At 36.2% G+C, this 25,415-nt stretch overlaps 1 protein-coding gene across 2 annotated transcripts in view; it reads right to left on the reverse strand.

The window, feature by feature from the left end:
* The window catches only part of LOC145285876 (uncharacterized), a 221,672-nt gene that overhangs the window by 85,590 nt on the left and 110,667 nt on the right, over nucleotides 1-25,415 (reverse strand). For both annotated transcript variants that reach the window (XM_080134324.1, XM_080134325.1), the window contains one exon: nucleotides 18,813-18,942. In XM_080134324.1, the coding sequence (XP_079990450.1) occupies nucleotides 18,813-18,914 (102 nt within the window). In that variant the 5' untranslated portion in view covers nucleotides 18,915-18,942. The remainder of the gene's footprint in view (nucleotides 1-18,812; nucleotides 18,943-25,415) is intronic.

Raw genomic sequence — 25,415 nt, forward strand, 5'->3', positions numbered from 1 at the left:
ACTTTGTAGGTTTAAAATAAAAGACACATTTATACGTAGACATCATTCTCTCCTTCAGAAGAGGTCTCATTTATAAAAAGTGGTCAGTATTGGAGATAAAAATTAGTGGAGATATGAGGTTCCCAGAATGATACAGCACCAAGTGACATATATGGGGAAAATGAGTTATGTATGCTGCTGTGTTTCCAAAACTACTTTACACGGAGCACGGTCAGAGGTAGAGAACACATCTGACAACATGGTCAAAATCCAATGTTTATGAAGGATACTCAAAACTACTTCTACTGAAAATAGACAAACTAGCTGATGTAAAGATTCTGCTTATCTTTGTAGCCCCTCCTCCTCTGCACATGCCTCTTAACTCTGTGATATTCTAGATAAACAAAAAACTCTTTGACATTTCTGAATTTTTGAGATGAGGATTTGTTATTCATATTATTTGGATTAATTGGACTACTATTCTCATCTTGAGTGTCATTTTCACGTTTTAGTTGATATAACCTCCGGCCTTCTTCAGGTGTATCTTGTCGAAATAAGAAATACGAACTTTAGGAGCCTTAAACAAAAAAAAAAAAAAAAGAAGAGTTTATGGTTCCTAAAATTTATACTAGAATTGTCCACAAGGATCCGTGGCACAGTGGTTAGAGTACTTGATAAAATTAATTGTAAAAAGTGATATTCTTCTGAACGTTGAAGGTCCATCCTCAGTGTGGGCGACCGAAAAATAATACAATTGCGAATTACTTAGGACCTCTATGCAGTCATGGCTGACGGAACAAAGAGCATGCTACCCCGTGAAGTAAATAAAGGGTCCCGCTTGAAATTCCGTCCAAATTCCTGAGTTCGACAGAAACATTCCAGAGTTCAACAAGATATACCTGAAGAAGGTCGGAAGTTATATCGACTGAAACATTGTGAAAATGACATACAAGATGAGAACAGTAGTCTGACGAATCCAAAAAATACAAAAAAACTCTTTGTCAAGAAATGGAAGGAACCCCGACCTCACAAGCAACTGCGGCTGTCAGTGAAGAATCTGATGATGCTGATGATCACAACACATTCATAGATTATGATGACAATAACATCAGCGCAGTAAAATGATTAAGAAGCAAGGTAAGTGCAGTAAAACATTAAACTTTATTACTATGTCTACGGGCAATAATAACACATTTCACTGTCACATTCTCACGACTATTATCATTGTTAAAATGAACATGAAATGATAGCTTAGGTGTTACACTTTATTTTAGAACAAACCCCAAACAAATACCTCAATTAGTTCCCGAGATAGACAGGTTGCAAAACTTTGAAACTGTTTACTGAGGTTTTTAAAAGTGGCACTTTGTATCATATGATTTAGGGGGCCTCATATGAGAATCAAATTTCTGGCTATTAAACAGATAGGATCATATGGGATCAATGCCAAACTTCAAGTTACCACAGCAGTTTAATTACCATGTCTACATGAATATAAATTTAATCAAACATTGTTAAAAAATAAGAGTTTCTATTCAATTATACCTTTTTTCATATGATCTTTTTTTGTGTGAAAATCAAAATTATTAATATAAGTTCCATATGTGTCATGAACATTTTCGATTCTTCATCAAATCATCAGCAGGTGAAAAGCAAATGAACTAAAAATAATTTGTAGATAGCTGGACGTCAGGAGAATAATCTCATGCTGTTCAGGAGATGTCAATAATGTAAATTCAGTACGAAAATTATAATGACAGAATAAACACTGTATTACACTAAGCATTTTAAAATATTATTAGAGAGTTTCATGGGCAATTGTAGGTTGTTGAGATTTTGTGTAGACAGCTTTGAGTATTTTTAACTTTTTAAATTGTTTTTTTAATGTATTAGTTTTTTGTGTTATGTTTTGTTATTTTTGTAAATTTTTAAATAAATTTAAGTTTCTTAACATATTCATTTCAAATTAGGTTTTAGATGCATTAAGAACAAAAAGCCATCTTTCTCCCATTGCACCTGATGCTCCAGATTAAAAGATCGAGAATCAGAAAGATCTTGATTATTAATGCTCTTTGAAGTGTTGTCATAGATGGTTTTTATCTGCCTAAATCACGAAAGAATAGCTTGTTTATTGTTATTAAAAGTAATCAGCTAATATTTTCCTCATTGCACCACATGCTCCAGAGAGAAGGAAAGAGAGAGAGAGAAAAAAAAATTCTTTATCATTAAAGTTCTTTGAAGTGTTGCCATACATGATTATGTCATTTGTATAAATGTTGAAGAAACTTAGAATGTAATTTGTGAGGAAATTTATCAAGATAGGGAAGGTGGTAGGATCCATAATAGATCCTGGAGGCACACCAACCAGTGTTGGGACAATTAATCAGAATTGGCATCAAGAATTGGAAAATAGGAACTTTTTGCAGTATCGGAATTGTAAAAAAATTGTACCTAGTTTCCAATGTTAAAAACCATTCCTTTGTCTTTTAATTGATTCTGTTCTAAACAAAACTTTCTCTGCTGGTAGTAATAATCTCCATCTCTATATATAATAAAATGATTACAAAAATTCCCATCTGGACCAAAGTACCTTAGGTTTGCAACAACAGATGCCACATACAAAATTTATTATGTCTAGAATATTAGTCACTATATCATGTAACTTTTAAACAACATTTTAGACTCTTTTAATCGTTATAACAAACTCCTACATTCCATCCTAGGAGCAATAGCATCACAATCGCACTATCTTTAGAGGAAGTAGTTCCTACTTTTCCCCTAAATATTAAGTCCGCCTACCGCCCCCAGTCAAGACTGAGAGGAAATATACACATTCTACAGATATTGCTGGATCCTAAACTCAAACATAGCATACTCTTTCCATTTTCCGATTCAAAAATAATAAATTCTACCCTCCTAAATTCCACCCATTCTCATTTACTGAGAGCTGACAATATTATTCTGGAATCTACATCTTAATACATAAATCAACGTTCCAGAACTTTTCAAATATGGTAGCACTCTCTACAAAAGGCAATCGTTTTTAAAAAAAAAATAAACCAAATACAAACATAACTGCTCATAAACAGAAAATTAAATACTGATAACCTTACATTTACCTATGCACACATTAACTGCCACTACCCCCACCCACCAAAAAAAACAAACCCTGGAAAAAAAAAAAAAAAATGTACGGTATTGCTGTTTATTTTTCAATTTCGGAGCAGCTTAGCGAACCTTACACAATACTATTTTATTTTGTTTTATAAACGGGCGTTTTTTTTTACTTTTCTTTTTAGATTTAAATGTGGATGATTTAAATCACTTACATATTTTCCTACGATAAGCTAGATTTCAATTGTTACTTATCTTGTCAGCTTTTTGTTTTTATAACTCTTACAAGCGCTTAAAATTAAGTTGATGCCCCAATATTTTATGCAGGTAGGTTTTAAACTGAATAACTTTGCCTACAAGACCATTTATTTGTCATATATTTGATTTTAGACCAATTATACTTTCTGTGCAGTATTTTGTTTACTTCTCTTTTCTGGACACTGCATAAACATTACCTTAGTTCCACCTCCACACTTTTCATTATATTGACAATATTTATAGGTTATCGACCATGCTGATTAAGAAAATCTCATTTATATTTGGCATGTACAAATAGTTTTTGAGATATAAAGATCTGTATTTAAATCAGTGGCCGCCAGATTTGTATGCACGTGCGAGGAGCAAATCTGATTCTATTCCAACAATGCTGCCCCACCCCAATTTTTTTGTTGGTTTATAATATTTGCAAGTGGGTATCCACCCAAAGATTATCAAGGTTAAATTTGGGGCAAATATTTTAACCACACCACCTCACAAAATGGGGTGTCTATTCCGATAGCCGTTCTTAACATGAGGAGGTTGGGAGTGTCTATTCCGAAAGCCGTTCTTAACATGAGGAGGTTGAAGGTTGGCAACAACAGCAACCATACTTTTATTTTTTACTAGGGGGGGGGGGGTTGTACCCGGCATTGCCCAAATGTTTGTAGGTGTGTGTTTTGGTTATTTTTTTTAAAAAAAACGAAGCCTTGACGCGCAGTTGGAAAATAGTAAAGTGTAAAAAAAAACGTGCGACCTGGCAGGTACCTGTTTTTGACGAGTTAATGATGTGAACTTTGAGTGCGGGACAGTGTTTTATTTACCGCGAGTCTGTTGGCTTCTTTTTTTTTTTATATATAAAAGCTTAATAATGCACATGCGGCGATCGTAAGCAATATTTATTCAGCAGTTAACATTTTCTGCAGGACAGTTTTTAATGAGGTCAATAACCCGGTTTGTTTGTTTTTACCTAACTTTGGGGAAAACCAGCTCTCTGTTTATTAGGGGAGTATCTCGTCTTGAAATGAAAGCAACCGTCTGATATGACAAAGCCAACATTGACCAAATGTTACATCGCTTTCTAGAGACCACTAGCCGTGGGCCAGTGATTCGAATCGAGTTTCGCTTTTTTTATACCGAAAAACGAAAGCAACACGTGCCGATCCAAAAATGTTGAATATTTAACATTTCAAAGTCGGGCAAATTAAATAGAGAGGCGACCACCATTATTAAGTCATAGATATTATCATTTAGACGCAATATAAAAAGTTTTAAGAAATTGTGAGGCGACTGATCGGTTCTCGGAAAAAAGCCTTTCTTGGACATACATGAAAACGCACACACACAAACATTTTCGCTTTTATATTTATAGACTAGCAGGGGGGTACCCGGCATTGCCCGGGTGTTTGTAGGTGTGTGTGTTTTTGGGTAAATGAAAAGAAAAATCGTTGGCCGGGTGTCCTGGGTGTTTGTTTAAAAATAACAAAAAAAAAAAAAAGAAGCCTTGACGCGCAGTTGGAAAATAATAAAGTGTGAAAAAAAAAATGTGCAACATTTAACAGCAGGTGCCCGTTTTTGACGAGTTAATGACGTCAACATTGAGTGTTTTATTTACCGTGAGTCTGTTCGCTTCTTTTTTTATACGAAAAGGCTTAATGCATATGCGGCGATCGAAAATTGTTGAATATTTATCTTTTGAAAGTCGGGCAAATTAAATAGACAGGCGACCCTGGTTGTTAACTCGTAGATATTATCATTTAGGCGCGATATAAAAAGTTTTAAGAAGTTGTGAGGCGACCGATCGGTTCTCGGAAAGAAGCCCTTCTTGGACATACTTGAAAACGCGCACACACACACAAATATTTTCGCTTTTACATTTATAGATGGGGGGGGGCATGCTTCCACCAGGCAATGCCAGTTAATGGGTCCTGCTAGTAAAATAATATTTATTGATTTTGAACCAGTGATCTATTGATCATCCCTCACACAAGTTTATTTTTATGCTGGATAAAAGCATGTGCACATTTAACATGTGTTTTTACGGTAGTCTGCAAAAAAAAATAGTAACTTTATAGTTAAATATTTTAAGATTTTTAAAGAATTGGAATCGAGAATTTAGTACAGAATCGGTAATTGTATCAGAATCATCCCATCACTAATGTCAATGTTGGCATTATGTGGTTCACATATATTGCTCTAGAAAAGAAGACCCTATCAATTCATTCAAATATGAATGTAGAGCTGTAAGTGCTACTTGGAAACACAGGAAGGTCAGTCTCAGAAGCTTATTCAAGGGTAGAGCAATTCATTTTAACTAGATCAAATTGAGTATATGAGCATTGGTAGTAAAAAGAGAGAAAATTGGTTTTAGATGCATTAAAAGCAAACAACCACTTTTTCTCCATTGCATCAGATGCTCCAGATCAAAAGATAGAGTAATCAGAAAGATCTTGATCATTAATGCTCTTTGAAGTGTTGCCATAGATGGCTGTTATCTGCTTAAATGTTGAATGAATAATCTTATAAAGTTATTTGGAAGATTATTGATGAATATAACATTTTTTAAAACTACCCCCCCCCCCCCGTCCCGGAAACAAACACTCAGGCAACGCCGGGTACCCCCGCTAGTTTATGAATATTAGGAAGACAGTAGGGCCAAAAATGGATCTCTGATGCACACTGTGCTTTAGACTTATACCAATCAATGACTACTTTTATAAATCTATCATAGAGGAAAATAATTTATGTATTGAAGGACATTTCCAAATATCCAATAGCTAGTAAGCTTATGAAATAGACCTTTATACCAAACACTACCAAAGGTCTTTGAGAGGTCAAGGAATTATTGTTCTATAAGCAAAAATCCCTTCTATAGATTCATTGATCAGCACATTAGTTGTTATTTTGCAGGAAAAATCCATATTGCTTGTCACTGATTACATTGTTTTTGCAGAAGTGATTGACAACTTCTTGATTACAGATACAAACAACTCATGATGCACAGGAGACTAACTGGTCTGTATTGAAATACCGAAAATTGATTTCTGGTATTTTATAATACTGGACAGATTGATGAACTTTTTCAAGGTGATGGAAAGCATTTCTGCTGCTGATTGAACTGCTTCATAAATATAGAGGCTAGTTCCAGTTGCATATTTTTTTTTTTTTAAGTACTATGATTGCCTGATATGTCCGTAGCAGTGTCGGGTTTTGTGGTTATGTTTAAATAATCAGCGATCATTAGGGGTGTACCGATTAATCGGGGGATAATCAGCAATCGGCTTAATCAGCCACTTTGCTTATTAACTGGTAATCGGCAAATTTGCTGATTAATCAGCCGATTATTTACTTTTTATCTTCCCTATTAAATTTAAATTAATTCATCACTGCCAAGATAGGTTTGACATGTTAACATAGTAACTGCTAACTTAACATTTAAGTGTCTGGCCACTATTATAGCTTTTTGTCTTTATTAAATAAAATTACAAAATACAATTTCTAATTCCTAAATAAATATAATCAAACAATTAAGAAAAAGAAATTACAAACCAACTACAAAGTACAAATTATAATTCTTTAAGTGAGTAATTATAAGCTGGAGTTCTACACCTTCTTCTATTCTAGCTGCCTGCCTATTCTGCTCTCATAGTCTTCTCAGTATTTAAGTTGAATAATTTTAAATTTTTTTTTGTTTTTTGTTTTTTACACAGTGATCACCACTTATCAAGGCCCGGAAGCCACTCAGGGATAAGGGTTATTGCAAGTATATTACGTTAGTGTGGAGATTTGATGAAGTGTTTACTTAAGGGGGCGGTTCATTAGGAATTTGTTAACGTTGGACTTGAAGACATCCAAGTTATAGTCCGGAGGGAAGCAGGCAGACGGAACAGAGTTCATCAGGTGTGCAGTTCTAAGAAAGAAGCTTTGTTCATGGAATCCACGTTTTGATTTAGGCACAGATAAAGAGTGGGGGGAATTTTTCACAGTGGATTCAGCTAGAAGGGTGTTTTTCATGAAAGATTGGCGAGGGGGGACCAGAGATTGGAGTTCAGACGAGCACCTGCCATGGGAATAACGATAAAACAAGGATAGGCTCGCAACGTCTCTTCTGTGGGAAAGAGGTTGCAGGGTAGAGAAAAGGGCATCCTCCACTAAGTCACTAAGTCTATTTTGTACTCTGTCAAGGTAGGATAGGCTGTTTTTAGCAGCTCCTGCCCAGATATGGCAACAGTATTCCATCCTTGGACGTACTTGGCTTTTATATAGATAGAGAATTGCATCAGTAGTGAGATATCTTCTGGAGCAGTAGAAGGATCTCACAATCTTTCCAGCAACCTTAGCAACAGACTTGATGTACGTGTTCCATTTCAGATCAGGAGTAAAGGTCACACCCAGAAGCTTGTCAAAACTCGGGGCCTCACCCAGACGAGAGCCATCCATCCCAATTGATGCCAGATGGGAATCAGAGCGTTGATGATGTAAGGATAGGAGTTTGGTTTTGGATGCATTAAAGGTAATAAAAAAAAAAAATGCCGGAAACTAACGATAAAAAAAAAAAAAAAAAAAAAAATGCCGGAAATTATTCTCTATTAGAGTAGATAAACTTAGGACTTTATAAATAAAAAAAAAAGTTAGAACTTTTTTTAAGAATGAAAAAAAAAAAAAATGTAAATTAAATATTTTACACATCTGAACGTAACGACCTTTATTCTATAAATAGATAGGCACTCGTCCAAGTTATCCAGAAATAGAAATCTTCTTACGCTCTAGAAAGACACGACGACATGCCAGCTACCAGTTGGCAAAAAGACGGCGGACGGAACATTATAGCAAACACGTTAAGTATTTTTTAAAACTCATCCTAAATGTTTTTTATGTTACCTTGTTTAAACTTGTTTTTCTTGTTTTATTTATGTATTTGTCTCTATTTTCCTGTCTTATTCGTTACCCCCCCCCCATGCTACAAAGTAAACTAACGATAAAAACAAACAAAATGCCGGAAATTAACGATAAAAAAAATGCCGGAAATTAACGATAAAAAAAATGCCGGAAACTAACGATAAAAAAAATGCCGGAAACTAACGATAAAAAAAAAATGCCGGAAACTAACGATAAAAAAAATGCCGGAAACTAACGATAAAAAAAAAATGCCGGAAACTAACGATAAAAAAAAAATGCCGGAAACTAACGATAAAAAAAAAATGCCGGAAACTAACGATAAAAAAAAAATGCCGGAAACTAACGATAAAAAAAAAATGCCGGAAACTAACGATAAAAAAAAAATGCCGGAAACTAACGATAAAAAAAAAATGCCGGAAACTAACGATAAAAAAAAAAACAACATGTCGGAAATTATTCTCTATTAGAGTAGATAAACTTAGGACTTTATTTAAGTAATATACTTAATATATACTATTACTGCAAGCTTGCCTATATTGAAAATGCTCGCTTCCTGGCTAGCCAATCAAACCATCTAATATAGTTAGCCTATTTTCAATTACATTCAGAATATAATACAGTGCCATTAGCAAAGAAAAAGTTATCTATGAAAACGAACCTCCTAAAGTAAAACCTTGAATAATTATCTAAACTCGAATGTAAATTAATATTAAGCCGACTTTACAAATTGATAAATGTTAATTATTGGATTTTAATTAATTATAAGGTGAAACTCCAATGATTCAAACTCGATAGATAACAACAAACTTCCACCCATTAATATGGGAGGGGAGATTATCATCAAAAGTGTCCTGAATTGTTAACTTAGCACCGGACTTACTACTTAGATATAAATAAGTCACTTGTACCCATTCCCCTCCTCCTTTTTTTTTTTTTTTTTAATGGAGAGTAGATAATACAGTGGATGTGTTAACGGCAGCTCCAGTAACTCTCACTTCTCCTTTTTTGTCCCTCAGTCCTCATTCAATGAGTGATTTTTCTGACAAAGGGTGAAGAAAAAGATGCTTAAAGGTCGGTAGTACTTTGTGAACAGTAGTCTGAGATGTCGGAAATTTTTCTGTCTCTGTCTGTCCTTGTGGCCATGTCACTAGTAAGGGTGCTGAAGGTAAACGTTTTGTGTGAGCTAACGTTATCCGCCTGATAGTCAGGGACCCGAACCTTGGATTAACCATTAAGGAGGCTGTCCTATCAGCAGGTGCAAAGTACTGGGACTGCTGTATTGCCATTTGGTGAGTGGATCTAGACCATGCAGTAGTCTCTGGTGGGGCCTCTCGATGCCATACTAGTGGGTAATTGTTACGGCTTTACCTTTTCGTGTGCTACAAAAGAAAAAAATTTTCCTGTCTTTTTCTCTCTTACTTTCCCTCTCTGTGCTGCTCTAACCAAGTATGCCGACATGTTCCACAAACCCCAAAACCTCAACATGAAATATCTCCAGAATAAAAACTCGAATAAACCTAGAACCCCATCTTCCAACGTAGACCCCTACTACCATGTCTCTTTCTCCAACATCAGGGGTCTACATTCCAACCTTCCAGAGGTTGAAACCCAATTACAGGAGACGAAACCGAACATATATTTCTAAGCGAAACTGGAATAGGGCCGACCACCTCCCTAGATGAGTTCATAATTAACGGATACTCTAACAGCTAAATCTGACCCCCAAGATCGCCATGGGCATGGAATATGTGCCTACATTAAGGATGGCTTCCCTGTGGCAGGGATATCTCTAGAGAAGATCCTAATTTACCCTATATGTGCTTCAGGGTTGCACTTGCTAACACCACTGCATTTATATTTGCCCTCTATCGGCCCCACAACAGCAGAGTTACTATCTTTAAGATCATATCTGAGAAAATAGACCACATACTGTCTGCACATCCCTCGGCTAACATCCACATTTGTGGTGACTTGGTGATAGCTTCCGTACATTCATATCTGATTTACCTCTGCACTCCGTTTAAAAAGGAAGTGTCCTCTATAGTATCAGATCTGACCGAATGGTTAATTGTAGGTATAGACCAATTCATACCATCTAAAAAATTCCAACAAAAACCTAACAGCCAGCCATGGTTCTCCCCAGAATGTGCTGCTGCTATCGCGCACAGAAATCACTTTTTCCATAGCTACCAACGTAATAAATGCACTGAGACTAAAGCTGCTTTCAGGACTGCCAGCAACCACTGTAAAAGAGTAATAAAAAATGCAAGAGAGCTATATGCCCAGTCTGTTAAATCCAAGGTAGCTGATCAACGGCTTGGTTCCCACCAGTTTTGGCAAATAACAAATAGGATCCTGAACAGAAGTGTGCGTTCTATCCCAACCATTATCAATGGACCAGAGGTCATCTTGTCAGCGTCAGACAAGGCCAAACTATTTGCAAAGAACTTTGCAGCAAATTCTACTCTATGCGACGAAGGCCATCAACTCCCCATATTTCCTCCTATAACACAACAAGCTAGGTAACATACAAATATCTGTGCATGAGGTCGCCAAGCTAATTAAGAATCTTGATTCCAGTAAAGCAACTGGCCCTGATGGCATCCCAATTATAGTGTTAAAAAAGCTTCAATCAGAACTCGCTCCCATACTTACGAAACTATTTAAGCGCTGCCTTAAGGAGAAGTGCTTTCCGACTCCCTGGAAGACCTCATCAGTTTGCCCTGTATTTAAGAATTCAGGTGATAGATCATCTCCCTCTCAGTACAGACCAATAAGTCTCCTGCGTGTTATGAGTAAGTTGTTGGAATCCATATTAAATAGAGAAATGGTCAACCACCTTAGCAGGAACAACCTTCTTAGTGATACACAATATGGTTTCCGCTCTGCAAGATCTACCGCAGATGTGCTGACGGTTATATCCCACAGGATTAGTGAATCTCTTGACAAAGGCTTCCTTTCTAGGGCAATTGCTCTTGACATATCAAAGGCCTTTGAGAAGGTATGGCATAAGGGTCTACTTCACAAGATTTCCAGCTACGGTATAACTGGAAATGTTTTCTCAATCATTAAATCATTTCTCTCCGATAGGCTCATAAGAGTAGTGGTCGATGGACAAAAATCGGAGGCCTGCAATATAAATGCTGGAGTCCCTCAGGGGTCAATACTGGGCCCAACTCTCTTCCTGATCTACATCAATGACCTCCCTAAACACATACTTAAATCATTCGTTGACATCTATGCTGATGACACGACCATCTACGGCAACACATCAAAGGCTGTAAATGACAAAGTTCTCTCTGATTCTCTCTCCTCTGATCTCGAGCGCGTGGTTCAGTGGGGGAAGACGTGGCTGGTTACCTTTAATGCATCCAAAGTTTAAATGTAAAAACATTGGACTTTCTCTATTCTCATGACGCAGCCTCTTCCTCATAGGTTCATACATATTACTACCTGTACTAAAGAGCCTCTCACCCTCCCCCCCCCCAAGATGAAGGTAGTGCACTTAAATATTTTGAAGCCAGTTTACTCAGCGGTGGTAAGGACTTCCACCACTGAAATGGACCATCACCTCTTGTGAGTAGTTGTAAAGCTACATAATGGTCAAGTTCTTTTGTGCATTCTCCAGGTTTAACTTGGCTTCTATTTGCTCTGTTTTGATTTGTTACTGTAGGCTCATTCGAAACTAATTCATCAAACAGGCTTGAAAGAGATACAGTTTTACTTTCACTTTGATCTTCTTGACCCTCAACAGAGCTTGAAGAAGTGTCTCCTATTGATTCTGCTTCATTATCATCAGTAGAAAGCAAAAGATGGAGAACACTAACAATTGGATTCTACATGTCATTCTTTTGAAATTTAAATTTGAATCTTGGATCTAGGAAAGTCGACAAACAAGTTTTTATCATTTAGATAAGATGAAAATCTTGTTCCCATTGATTCATGGAATTGTTCAGTGGTAAGGATTCTGCTAAAGTCAAAAATATCAGAATTAGATGGGACAGCTTTTTGAAAGAAATAACCTCAAAGCTAAAATTGTAGGTATTATCATTGATATGGTTGTAGTTCTGTGACTTTCTTCTTTGGTAATTTCTTCTAATGGATTCAGTAACTGGAAAATTTCTTGAACAAGTCCCCAATGGTAAGTTAAGGTAGGAATTTTATAGCATTGCAAATTCTCATAATAAAAAATTAAACAAATCTATTATTAAAAATTTCCGGTTTGTGCCAATCATTCTGCTTCACATATATGCCACGAAAAAGTCCTGATTAATCAATTTCTGATTAATATTTACCAGATAAAAAATATACTGTTATTCTGAAAAACAGCCATCTCTATCTATATAAAAGTCAAGTACGTCCAAGGATGGAATACTGCTGCCATATCTGGGCAGGAGATGCTAAAAACAGCCTATCCTGCCTTGACAGAGTACAAAATAGACTTCGTGGTTTAGTGGGGGATGCCCCTTTTCTCTACCCTGTAACCTCTTTCCCACAGAAGAGACGTTGCGAGCCTATCCTTGTTTTATCGTTATTCCCATGGCAGATGCTCGTCTGAACTCCAATCTCTGGTCCCCCCCTCGCCAATCTTTCACAAAAAACACCCTTCTAGCTGAATCCACTGTGAAAAATTTCCCCCACTCTTTATCTGTGCCTAAATCAAAACGTGGATTTACCATGAACAAAGCTTCTTTCTTAGAACTGCACGCCTGTGGAACTCTGTTCCGTCTGCCTGCTTTCCACCTGACTACAACTTGGATGTCTTCAAGTCCAACATAAACAAATTCCTAATGAACCGCCCCCTTAAGTAAACACTTCATCAAATCTCCACACTAACGTACTGTACTTGCAAACCAGAAATAAATGATTTGTAAACAATCACAGCATTAACTTGAACAAAACCAATACAAAAATAAAATAAAGATGTTAAAACAATAAAAAAAAAAAAACAATGGTACTCATGCAGAGAACTTTTTGGAAACCCATTTCTGAACATGTGGAGGAGAGGGTGTTTTTTTTTTGTTTTTTTTTAACTAGTCTGTACTTTCACCTAACAATTTAATAAACAATACAAAACAAGTGATTTGTGTCATAAACATTGAAGAAGGACCACTGAAGTTTTATCTTTGTATGTGTTTGACTGAGAAAGGGGTTGAGGGAACCACCTCAAATGGACCAATGTGATCAGTGCCAAGCAAAGAATTCAACAGTCGCGAAGAAATACCAATTGTATAAAGAACTCGTTGATAACATGCATACTTACTTTTTTTTAAATTAAACTGATGTTGAACGTGTATGTCTACTTAATTACATTGCCATAGTAATCAAAAATGAAAAATACCAAATAAAATGATAGATCTGGAATTTTGCATGCCTAATCAATACATATTGTAGAATGCTATATCCAAATATCAGCTCTTAATACCATGTACTTCTTAAATAGTATCCTCAAGCGAACTTTGATCACTTTTATTTAAAAAAAAAAAAAACAACATAATTTTGCCTTTACCGTTAATATTCATTTTATTAATCCATTATCCTCACTCATTTTATTTAAAAATGTAGTTTAAAACATATTGCAAATAATGATTCCATTTTCTTAACAGTACAGATTGTTTTGATGACGGGACGTTCTTGACAATTCACCAAAAAACTTTTAATAGCTGCAATTTTTCAACTTTTAAAGTTATTTCCTCAAACAAAGATAATGATTTTGAAAAAAATATTTTGTGTAGGTCTTTTCTATGTTAAACCCCAACTATCATCATCATTGCATCACCGGGGTTCTAAAATTGACCTGCCCTAATGCTATAGCAGTTTTGTGTTTCACTAGAGACTCGTAATTGCTGCCACTTGTTCTTGGAATGTCTGTCTTTTCTTTTGCATGAACCTTTCTTAGATGGTTTAACATTAGTCATTGTAAAAGGTTTTGCTGATTTGCTACCCTTTGATGTAATAGATTGACAAAACTTGCAAGCAGTTGCATTCTTATTCTTGGGATTGCCATCAAAATACTTCCAGCAGAAACTGGTTGCCATAATAGTTAAAGGTTGTTGTTTTTAATATTTAGTTAATTTTTTACGTATTTAAATTACTTATGTCCGATATCTAATTAGTAATTTATCTCAATAAAATATACATTATCTAAAACCATAAAAATATGTAATGGCAGCAAGATTCCGAAAATGAAGAATACTTTATTTTCGGTTTGCACATCGTTGCAATTTACTGTACAATCCCTCAACATGAAAACTGAAAAGTGAAGTAATAATTTTCTTTGGCAGTGATTTTAAAATAAAAAATAATCATGATCATTCGATAGGATGAGAAAGGAGGGAAATTTTTCATATGCTTTCATCTATTTGCCTCAAATTCAGTGCAGTTGTAAAAATCTACATGTTAACAGCGCCTTATTTGATAATGGTTTAGCGATGCATATCTCTTTGATAAATTTTCACTGACAAGCAAAAGAGTGAGTTAATTTGTCTTCCTTTCCAATATAATTAATATTAGTATAATTTATGACAACAAAATTTGCTGATAAATCGGCATTAGAAAATCTATTAATCAGCTAATTATCAAAGGCCAATTAATCAGTAATCGGTTAATTTGATAATCGGTACATCTCTAGTGATCATAAAGTTTTTTTTTTTTTGTTTTATTTTTTATAGGAACTGACATTTCAATGCCTGTTTTGCACAGAAATAAAAGGTCCAGTTTGGTCTGCTGTAAATGGATTTAAACCCCTAGAAGGTTAAATATAAATTCCTCATACTGAAAAAGGAAACATAATAGTAGGGGGTTGGCAAAAATTATGATTCCGAGTTTAAACTTAAATGCTGCCTTGATTTATGATCTGTTTCTAGAAAAACGTTCGCACCTATGCTTCATAACAAAAGGCTACATAATTAACTCAAATAGGATTTACATTCTTAAGTAGTCTACGACCTGTATGTATGCTCATAATAATTATCACATTAGCGCAACCCCTTTTGCTATTCATTTTCACTACATTCTAATACGTATGGAGGCCATAAACAGAATAAATCTACATTCCTTTAGCACTTTGCTTCTTTACAAACAACATCACAATGGAATTATGCGTTGTTTACTGGCATTCGTACAAAACAGGTTATCGGCTTACTAATATTTTGGGGCCAAATTTATTTGTTGATTTGGACTATTATTAATAATACTACTGTTTTTGTCACTTTTTTTAATGTATATAAAAAAACATTAGTTTTATTTATTTTAAAGGTACTTTTTTTTTTTACATAGAGGTCGCCACTTATCAAGGCCCGGAGTCCACTCGAGGATAAGGGTTAATGGGTAAACATTAGTCATTGTGATTATAGCGTAGTAAACATAAGCAGTGGGAATTTTGTAAATTGGATTACTTAGGGAACAGTTCATCAAGAACTTGTTCACGTTGGACTTGAAGACAATCAGATTGTAGTCAGCTGGAAAGAAGGCAAACAGAAGAGAATTCCACAGTCGAGCAGTTCTAAGAAAGGAGCTTTGTTCATGGAATCTACGTTTAGGCAAAGATAAAGCGTGCGAGAAATTGTTGATAGTGGTTTTGGTTAGATGACTGTTTCGTGAAAGTTTAGCGAGGGGGCGGGGGACCATAGATTGGAGCTTAGATGAGCACTTGCCATGAAAATAATGATAAAGCAGAGACAGGCTTACAACCTCTCTTCTGTGGGAAAGAGGCTGCAGGGAAAATAAAAGGGCATTCCCTACTAGGCTATGAAGTTTACTTATACAGAATACATAAGTAACATGTGAAGGAGGCAAGGACTGTTATCTTGTATCTAAATAATTAATCTTGATAATGAAGGTGATATAATTCAATTCGAAGGATCCTGGGTGACTGAATAGGGCTTGTGTTTTCCATTATGTGCATGTTAGGTTTATATACAGGTTTTGTTGAAGGTTTTCAGAGTTGTGCATTTCTGTTACTAGTTCATTTGGCTAGTAGAAATTTTCTTTTGTTCGGCATAGTTTGAAGACTTCAGTTTTAACATTTAGACCGTTTATGGAAAGGCTATTAATAACTAATAGGATTTTTTAAAAATATTTCTATGATGCATAGGTGGCAATTCCTGGAGGTGGGATTATAAGATTTTTGTTTCTCTATCATCAGTCATATTATATCGTAGGATGTATTGGAATCTTTGGATTCATATATTGTGGTTGCTAGGGATGTGATGCCCCATTTTACCAGGCATTAGAAATTATGATTGTGGGTGTAGAGTCCCTGTTTGAGAGTTCCTTGTGTCATTCTAATTTTTTTTTTTTTTTCATTGGGTTTACACCTGATAGGAGTTTGGCTTCATACATTATTAGAGTGTGGGAGAGAGCAAAATGGAGTGAAGTAAATAGTGGGAGAGAACAAAAGAGATAAAGACAGAGAGAGAGCAAAATAGAGTGAGAGAAAGAAAACAAAAGAGATGTAGATAAAGAAAACAAAAGAGAGTGAGATAAAGAGAACAAAAGAGAGATAAATACAGGGAGAGAGAGAGATAAGTAGAGGGAGACAGCAAAAAAAAAGGGAGGCAGTAGATAGAGAGAGGAAGCAAAAGAGGGGAAAGTAGAGAGAGGAAGCAAAAGAGGGGAAAGTAGAGAGAGGAAGCAAAAGAGGGGAAAGTAGAGAGAGGAAGCAAAAGAGGGGAAAGTAGATAGAGGAAGCAAAAGAGGGGAAAGTAGAGAGAGGAAGCAAAAGAGGGGAAAGTAGAGAGAGGAAGCAAAAGAGGGGAAAGTAGAGAGAGGAAGCAAAAGAGGGGAAAGTAGAGAGAGGAACTAAAAGAGGGGAAAGTAGAGAGAGGAAGTAAAAGAGGGGGAAGTAGAGAGAGGAAGCAAAAGAGGGGGAGGTAGCATGAATGAGAGGTCAAAAGATGGGGAGGCAGAGAAACAGGGCAGAAGAGGGAGGGGTAAAGAGGAAGAGGGCAGAAGGAGAATTAAAGAGAAAAGGGGAGGGAGGTAGAGAGAGAAATGGAAGTAGAAAGAAAGAAAAGGAGGGGAAAGAAACGGAAGAAGGGTAAAGAATAAGTAAGAGAAAAAAAAGAAAAAAACGGGACGGAGAGAATGAAAGAGAAAAAAAGGGGGACGGAGAGAATGAAAGAGAAAAAAAAGGGGGACGGAGAGAATGAAAGAGAAAAAAAAGGGGGACGGAGAGAATGAAAGAGAAAAAAAAGGGGGACGGAGAGAATGAAAGAGAAAAAAAAGGGGGACGGAGAGAATGAAAGAGAAAAAAAAGGGGGACGGAGAGAATGAAAGAGAAAAAAAAGGGGACGGAGAGAATGAAAGAGAAAAAAAAGGGGGACGGAGAGAATGAAAGAGAAAAAAAGGGGGGCGGAGAGAATGAAGGAGAAAAAAGGGGGACGGAGAGAATGAAAGAGAAAAAAAGGGGAACGGAGAGAATGAAAGAGAAAAAAAGGGGGACGGAGAGAATGAAAGAGAAAAAAAGGGGGACGGAGAGAATGAAAGAGAAAAAAAGGGGGACGGAGAGAATGAAAGAGAAAAAAAGGGGGACGGAGAGAATGAAAGAGAAAAAAAGGGGGACGGAGAGAATGAAAGAGAAAAAAAGGGGGACGGAGAGAATGAAAGAGAAAAAAAGGGGGGCGGAGAGAATGAAGGAGACAAAAGGGGGACGGAGAGAATGAAAGAGAAAAAAAGGGGAACGGAGAGAATGAAAGAGAAAAAAAGGGGGACGGAGAGAATGAAAGAGAAAAAAAGGGGGACGGAGAGAATGAAAGAGAAAAAAAGGGGGACGTAGAGAATGAAAGAGAAAAAGGGGGGACGTAGAGAATGAAAGAAAAAAAGGGGGACATAGAGAATTAAAGTAAAAAAGGGGGACGGAGAGAATGAAAGAGAAAAAAAGGGGGACGGAGAGAATGAAAGAGAAAAAATGGAGGACGTAGAGAATAAAAGAGAAAAAAATGGAGGACGTAGAGAATGAAAGAGAAAAAAATGGAGGACGTAGAGAATGAAAGAGAAAAAAATGGAGGACGTAGAGAATGAAAGAGGAAAAAGGGGGACGTAGAGAATGAAAGAGGAAAAAGGGGGACGTAGAGAATGAAAGAGAAAAAAGGGGGACGTAGAGAATGAAAGAGAAAAAATGGAGGACGTAGAGAATGAAAGAGAAAAAAAGGGGGACGTAGAGAATGAAAGAGAAAAAAGGGGGAGGTAGAGAAAAAAAGGGGGAGGTAGAGAATGAAAGAGAAAAAAAGGGGGAGGTAGAGAATGAAAGAGAAAAAAAGGGGGAGGTAGAGAATGAAAGAGAAAAAAATGGGGGAAGTAGAGAATGAAAGAGAAAAAATGGCGGAAGTAGAGAATGAGAGAAAAAAAGGGGAAGGTAGAGAAAGAGAGAGAACAAAAGGAAGTGAGGGAGTTTTCCTATCTCCCCTGAACAGTTTATATTTCTTGTTGTCGATTGTGAAATCTTCTGATCACTCTGTTATTTTATTTAAAATCAAACCAAAGTTCAGTAATGCATCCTATAACTATCACAGAATGCATCAATATTATTCTAACTTTTTTTTTTTTTTAATTATTTTTCTCACCTGCTTTATTATTGTCTGTAACCGTAATTCAGAAATCTGTGGAAATCTTTCTTTCAACTCTACAAAGAGCTGCACACTCAAATTGGATTCTCCCTCAGCCATCTTGGAGTGCTGTTAGACAGACAAGACCCTAAAAATATACAGAAGAAAAAATTAAATCTACCTTTTACCAAAGGAGAAAAGTATACTTGAATTTAAAACAATAGAAATAACAGCACCATGTGCACAAGCTATATACAAAAACATTTTTAAAGTTTTTAAAATACTGTGCACTTTCAAGATTGTCAATTGTATAGTGAATGGAATTAAAATAAAAACAATTAGTCTTTTTGCTCATTTTCACTACAGAATTTCTATTATACTAGCGAGCGGTACCCGGCGTTGCCCGGGTGTTTTTCGGGGTATGTGAAAAAAATGTGAAATGTGAAAAAAAACAGGTGCCCGTGAAAAAAAAAAACGAAGCATTCACGACGCGCAGTTGGAAAATAGTAAAGTGTTAAAAAAAAAAAAAACAGGTGCGTGTTTTTGATTGACGTGACGGCGATAGGTATTCAGCAGTTATGATTTTGTGCGGGGACAGTTTTGAATGAGGTGAATAAATCGGTTTGTTTGTTTTTAAAAACCCGCTCCCTGTTTATTAGGAGGAGCGAAATAAAAGCTACAGTCTGATATGACGAAGTCGACATTGAACAAACGTTATTTAACTCTCTTGAGACAACTGGCTTTCGGCCTGTGATTAGAGTCAAGTTTCGCTTTTTTTATACCGGAAACCGAATGTAACGTGTGCCGATGCGGAAAATGTCGAATAATTAACGTTTGAAAGTCAATAAAATTAAATAGACAGGCGAGCTCCGTGGGTAACTCTGAGATATTACAATTTATAGATGATATAAAAAGTTTTAAGTTGTGAACCGAGCAAGTGCTTCTCTGAAAGAAGCCTTTTGTGGACATCAAGGAAAAGCGTACATACATACATACATACATACATACATTTTCGCTTTTATATATATAGATAAAAGGAACTTTGTGGATATGATGTTGTTCCCTATGGACTCCTACATGACTGGGTCGATTTTGAAAAAAATTCACACAAATGCACTTTATGCGCTTGGCAATGTTTTTAGATAGATTTTAGATTGGAATGTCTTCAATAAGAATGGAAAATAAAAAAAAATCCAGTGAAAATAAGAACAGGCGATTTTGACTAAAGTTAACGCCTTATTCAGCCTAACATCACAAGTGCATTTCAGAAGTTTTATTACCACACAAGCAGAAAGGCCCAGCATATAAAATCAACAGTAGGCTTTGTGATATGATGGGGGTGCGTTTGAAATGAAATAGGGATCGTAAAATAGATATATGTTAAAAAAATTGTGACAGAGTATGTGTGTTGGGGGGGAGGGTTCGTAAAATCTGCTTACATATGATAAAAAAAAAAAAAAAAAGGGATTGGGATGCCATCCACCAGAAGCGAAATCGAATGCAAAATTTTGTAAGCAAAAAAAAAAAAAAAAAAAAAAAAAAAAAAAAAAAAAAAAAAAAAAAAATGCTGCATGCTGGGCATGAACTCGCATAACTTAAGTTAGTAAGTGAATGCGTTATCAATGGGCCCAGGAGACAGTTGTTATAATGTCACAAAGTTAGCTTTTTAAAATGGAAGAACATAACGGTTCACGCATACATGGTTTGCAAACCGCATCAAAAGCAAGATTTTTATATAATCCCCCCTTTCAAACAAAACAACATTTCTACACAAAATAATCAATGATTTTTTTCCAAGTTTTCAATATTTTTTGTCCGGAAGATCGTTCTTTCTATTGATGGTGCATTCGTACCTGTATGATGTAGATGGCAAGTTTTTAGCGGACATGCAAAGACACACAGAGAAGTAAAGATTTGTGTATCACAAATTTAGATTGGAAACAGCACCTTCGGTCTAATGTCCTTATCAATGCCAGAAGTTTTGAAACTTAAAACTTAATTCAAACTAAAACTACATAGAAATAATATTAAAAACAAATGTTCTGCATTTTTAATGCTTCCTTTCCAGTCAACCAAACACCATGATTTAATCTGAACTTTTTCACAACCAGTAGAAAAAAAAAAAAATCGTAAAATTAAATTAAGGTCGTTTTTAAAATCAAATCATCGTTATGTATTTGGCATCTTTTTTTATTCTTAGAACTTATTTCTTTATTTTAGTCAAATTATTTTCGATTTATGCCCAGAGATTTCTATATGAGGCTCACAAACACTTTAAGTAAAAACAAAATATTTTCGTTTCGTGACCGTGTGGATAAAGATGTTCAATTTACAGTTTAGATTTATACCATCTTTCAGGGTCCGAATTTCAAACTAGACTATTGTTGGGTTTTTATTATAGGAGTGATTTCCCAAAATATTGATCATGGGTGCTTGTGTAGATTAGTAATCTTTTAAACTAATGCATTTCAGGTGAAAATATTACATACTTGCGTGTCATATCGAAATTAGCATAAATTACAAAAAAAGAATGGTCCAGTAGATGCGCTGAATGTATTTTTTACAAAAAAAAAAAAAATCATCCAAAATCATGTTTTGAGATTTTGTGTTTAAAAATGGCAGACCTTTAATTTAAGTCAAGTGAGATAAATCAGTTTGTCACACTGAAGTGATTGCGCAGCTCTTTCACAATAAAACTCGATAATTCAATAAATTCTATTTTGACTTGTAATAATTTTTTCTACTGGATCACTTTTCGTAATTTTTGTATTACGTACTTACGTAATACAGTTTTCACCTGAAATGCGTTGGTTTAAAACATTACTAATCTACACAACCACCAAAAAAATGCATACTTTAAGGCAAAAAAAGAGAAAGAATCACTTCATACTTTCAAACCTATAAACATTCGTTGGCTAATTTTAGTGTTACCAATGTAATTTACTTATCTTCCAAAGAATTTACAATATATTACAAAAATATTGAAATTATATAAAAGATGTGACACAAGGTGAGAAGGGGTGCGTGTCGTATGTTGTCCTTTTTGTCAGTCACCACAATACCCCATTCACTGTATAAACAATCCTTTTTTTTTTTTTTATTCTATTTTCACCCCAAACAAACTTTGATGTAGGGGGGCTACAATTAGGAACATAAGTTGCAGGGATACTATGTAGGGAGTTGGGCAGCAAGATGTCTGTTTACATTACACTTGAAATTCTGCATGTCAGTGCAGTTAGGGAAGTAGGCAGAATTCCAAAGTCTAGCAATCCTAGGGAAGAAACTATTAGAGTAGAAGGCTTTCTGACATCTGGGGATCTCTACTGTGTCGGGGTAGGACTTTGCTGCTTGTTTGGTATTTACGTCAAAGGGGTACAAATTCATTGGAGCATCCACCATTAAAATACTTGTAAAACAGGCAGAGGGATGTAACATTTCATCGTCTGGTATTACCCTAAACTAGCCTTTAAATAAGATGCCCCCAATCTAAAAACATAAGCTGACCTCACAAGTTGCATGATTGAAACCTAATTATAAGTTTAATCTCGAAGGTTCTATCGCAAGGTACCAAAAGCAAAAAAAAATAAATAAATAAAAAATAAATAAAATAATGGAAAAAAAAAAGTTAAAAGCATTTAACCCCCACACCCACCACATCCCTTAAGTATCAGAACAACCCAAGCGTGCTAGCTACTAGTAAGTTTTCAAGATGACCTCGGAAGAAAGAGTCGGTGCCTTCAGAGCTAAGTTAAAAACTTTATCCATAACTGCTGAAAAGTATCCTGTCTTAATTTTTCCAATTTTTGTGTATTAATATATATTTTATTTATTTATCTTTGTTCTCTTATTGCAGTCTTACTAAAAATTGAAACTCCTCAACATTACCTATCATGTCTTATTACTCGTGTTTTAAACTTTTTTGTTAAATACGTCTGATATTATCCTAAACTAGCCTTTAAATAAGATGCCCCCCAATCTAAAAACATAAGCTGACCTCACAAGTAGCATTATTGAAACGTAATTATAAGTTTAATCTCAAAGGTTCTATCGCGAGGTACCAAAAGCAAAAAAAAAAAAGATTAATATGGGAGGGGAGACTATCTTCAAATTCTATTCTAAACTGGGAATGGGCAAAGGACTTATACTAAGCAGATATAAATAAGTCCCTCTTACCGTTTTTTTTTTTTTTTTAATGGAGAGTAGACAATGCAGTGGATGTGTTATCGGCAGCTCCAGTAACTCTCGCTTCTCCTTTTTTTTGTCCCTCAGTCCTCATTTCTAATGAGTGATGTTTCTGACAAAGGGTGAAGAAAAAGCTGCTTCCCAGGTTGGTAGTACTTCGTGAACAGTAGTCTGAGATGTGCGGAAATTTTCTGTCTATGTCTATCCTTGTGGCCATGTCACTAGTAAGGGTGCTGGAGGTAAACGTTTTTATCTGGGCTGATGTTAACCGCCTGATAGTCAGGGACCCGAACCTTGGATTAACCACTAAGGAGGCTGTCCTATCAGCAGGTGCAAAGTACTGGGGCTGCTGTATTTCCATTTGGTGAATGGATTCTGGACCATGCAGTAGTCTCTGGTGGGGCCTCTCGATGCCATACTGTTCTGCTCTAACCAAGTATGCTGACCTGTTCCACAAACCCCAAAATCCTCAAAATGAAATATCTCAAAAAAGAAAACACGATAAACCTAGAACCCCATCCCCCTACGTAGACAAATACTACCATGTCTCCTTCTGCAACATCAGGGGTCTACGTTCTAACCTTCCAGAGGTTGAAACCCAATTACAGGAGACGAAACCTGACATATTCTTTCTAAGTGAAACTGGAATAGGGCCGACCACCTCCCTAGATGAGTTCATAATTAAAGGATACTCTAACCTAACATCTAAATCTGACCGCCAAGATCGCCATGGGCATGGAATATGTGCCTACATTACAGATGGCTTCCCATGTGGCAGGGATATCTCCAGAGAAGACCCCAATCTACCTTATATGTGTTTCCGGGTTGCACTTGCTTACACCACCACATTTCTATTTGCCCTCTATCGCCCCCGCAACAGTGGAGTTACTGTCTTTAAGAGTATATCAGAAAAAATTGACCATATCCTGTCTGCTCATCCCTCGGCTAACATTCACATTTGCGGTGACTTCAATGTCCATAATGTGGAATGGCTGACCCACTCAAATAAGACTGATGATGAGGGGAGGTTCTGTCATGATTTTGCCATTACCTATGACCTCACTCAGATTGTCCTCGAGCCCACCCGTGTGTCCGATAGTACCGGTCAGTTTGCAAGCCTCCTAGACCTTTTTCTATCCACTTCCCCTGAGCTATGCTAATGTTCCGTTCTATCTCCTCTGGGATCCTCCGACCATTGCGTCGTATCAGTTAAGATAAAAATGAAATATAATAAATCTACAGACGTACCTCTCCACCGTACTGTATACCGATACTCTATGGCGGACTGAGATAGCTTCCGTACATTCATATCTGATCTCCCTCTCCATTACATGTTTAAAAAGGATGTGTCCTCTATAGTATCAGATCTGACCGAATGGTTACTTTTTTTTTTTTTTTTTTTTTTTTTACATAGGCATCACCACATTATCAAGGCCAAGAGGCCACTCAAGGATAAGGGTTGAAGAGTGTACATTAGAAATTGGACAATATAGTAATCATTAGTAATGAAAATTTGGTAAATTTAATAACTTATATGGAACGGCTCATCAAGAACTTATTTACATTAGACTTGAAGACAACCATATTGTAGTCAGCCGGAAAGCAGGAAAACGGAAGACAATTCCACAGGCGTGCAGTTCTAAGAAAGAAGCTTTGTTCATGGAATCTACGTTTAGGTTCAGGCACAGATAAAGAGTGGGGGGAATTATTGATAGTGTTTTCAGCTAGGCGAGTGTTTCTTGTGAAAGTTTGGCGAGGGGGGACCATAGATTGAAGCTCAGTCGAACACTTTCCAAAAAACGATTGAAAACGATACATCAGAGACAAACTCGCAACATCTCTTCTGTGAGATAGAGGTTGCAAGGAAGAGAAAAGGACATCTACGAGGCTACGAAGTCTATTTTGAACTCTATCAAGGCAGGACAAGTCTTTTCTAGCAGCTCCTGCCCATATGTGGCAACAGTACTCCATCCTTGGACGAAGTTGGCTCTTATATAGATAGAGAATTGCATCAGCAGTGAGATATCTACCGAATCAATAGAAAGATCTCACCATTTTTCCAGCAGCCTTGGCAACAGATTTGATGTACGTGTTCCATTTAAGATCAGGAGTAATGGTCAAGCCAAGAAGCTTGTCAAAACTTGAGGCCTCCTGAAGACGAGAGCCATTCATTTCAATTGATGCCAGATGTGGATCAGAATGTTGATGATGTAAAGAGAGAAGCTTGGTTTTAGATGCATTAAAATTATATTAGACCAATTCATACCATCCAAAAAATTCCAACAAAAACCTAACAGCCAGCCATGGTTCTTCCCAGAATGTGCTGCTGCCATCGCACACAGAAATCACTTTTTCCGTAGCTACCAACGTAATAGATGCACTGAAATCAAAGCTGCTTTCAGAACCGCCAGCAACCACTGTAAAAGAGTAATAAAAAAT

Source organism: Euprymna scolopes, chromosome 10, assembly GCF_053919585.1.
Source record: "Euprymna scolopes isolate OS-2025 chromosome 10, ASM5391958v1, whole genome shotgun sequence".
In the NCBI taxonomy this organism is placed as follows: Eukaryota; Metazoa; Mollusca; class Cephalopoda; order Sepiida; family Sepiolidae; genus Euprymna; species Euprymna scolopes.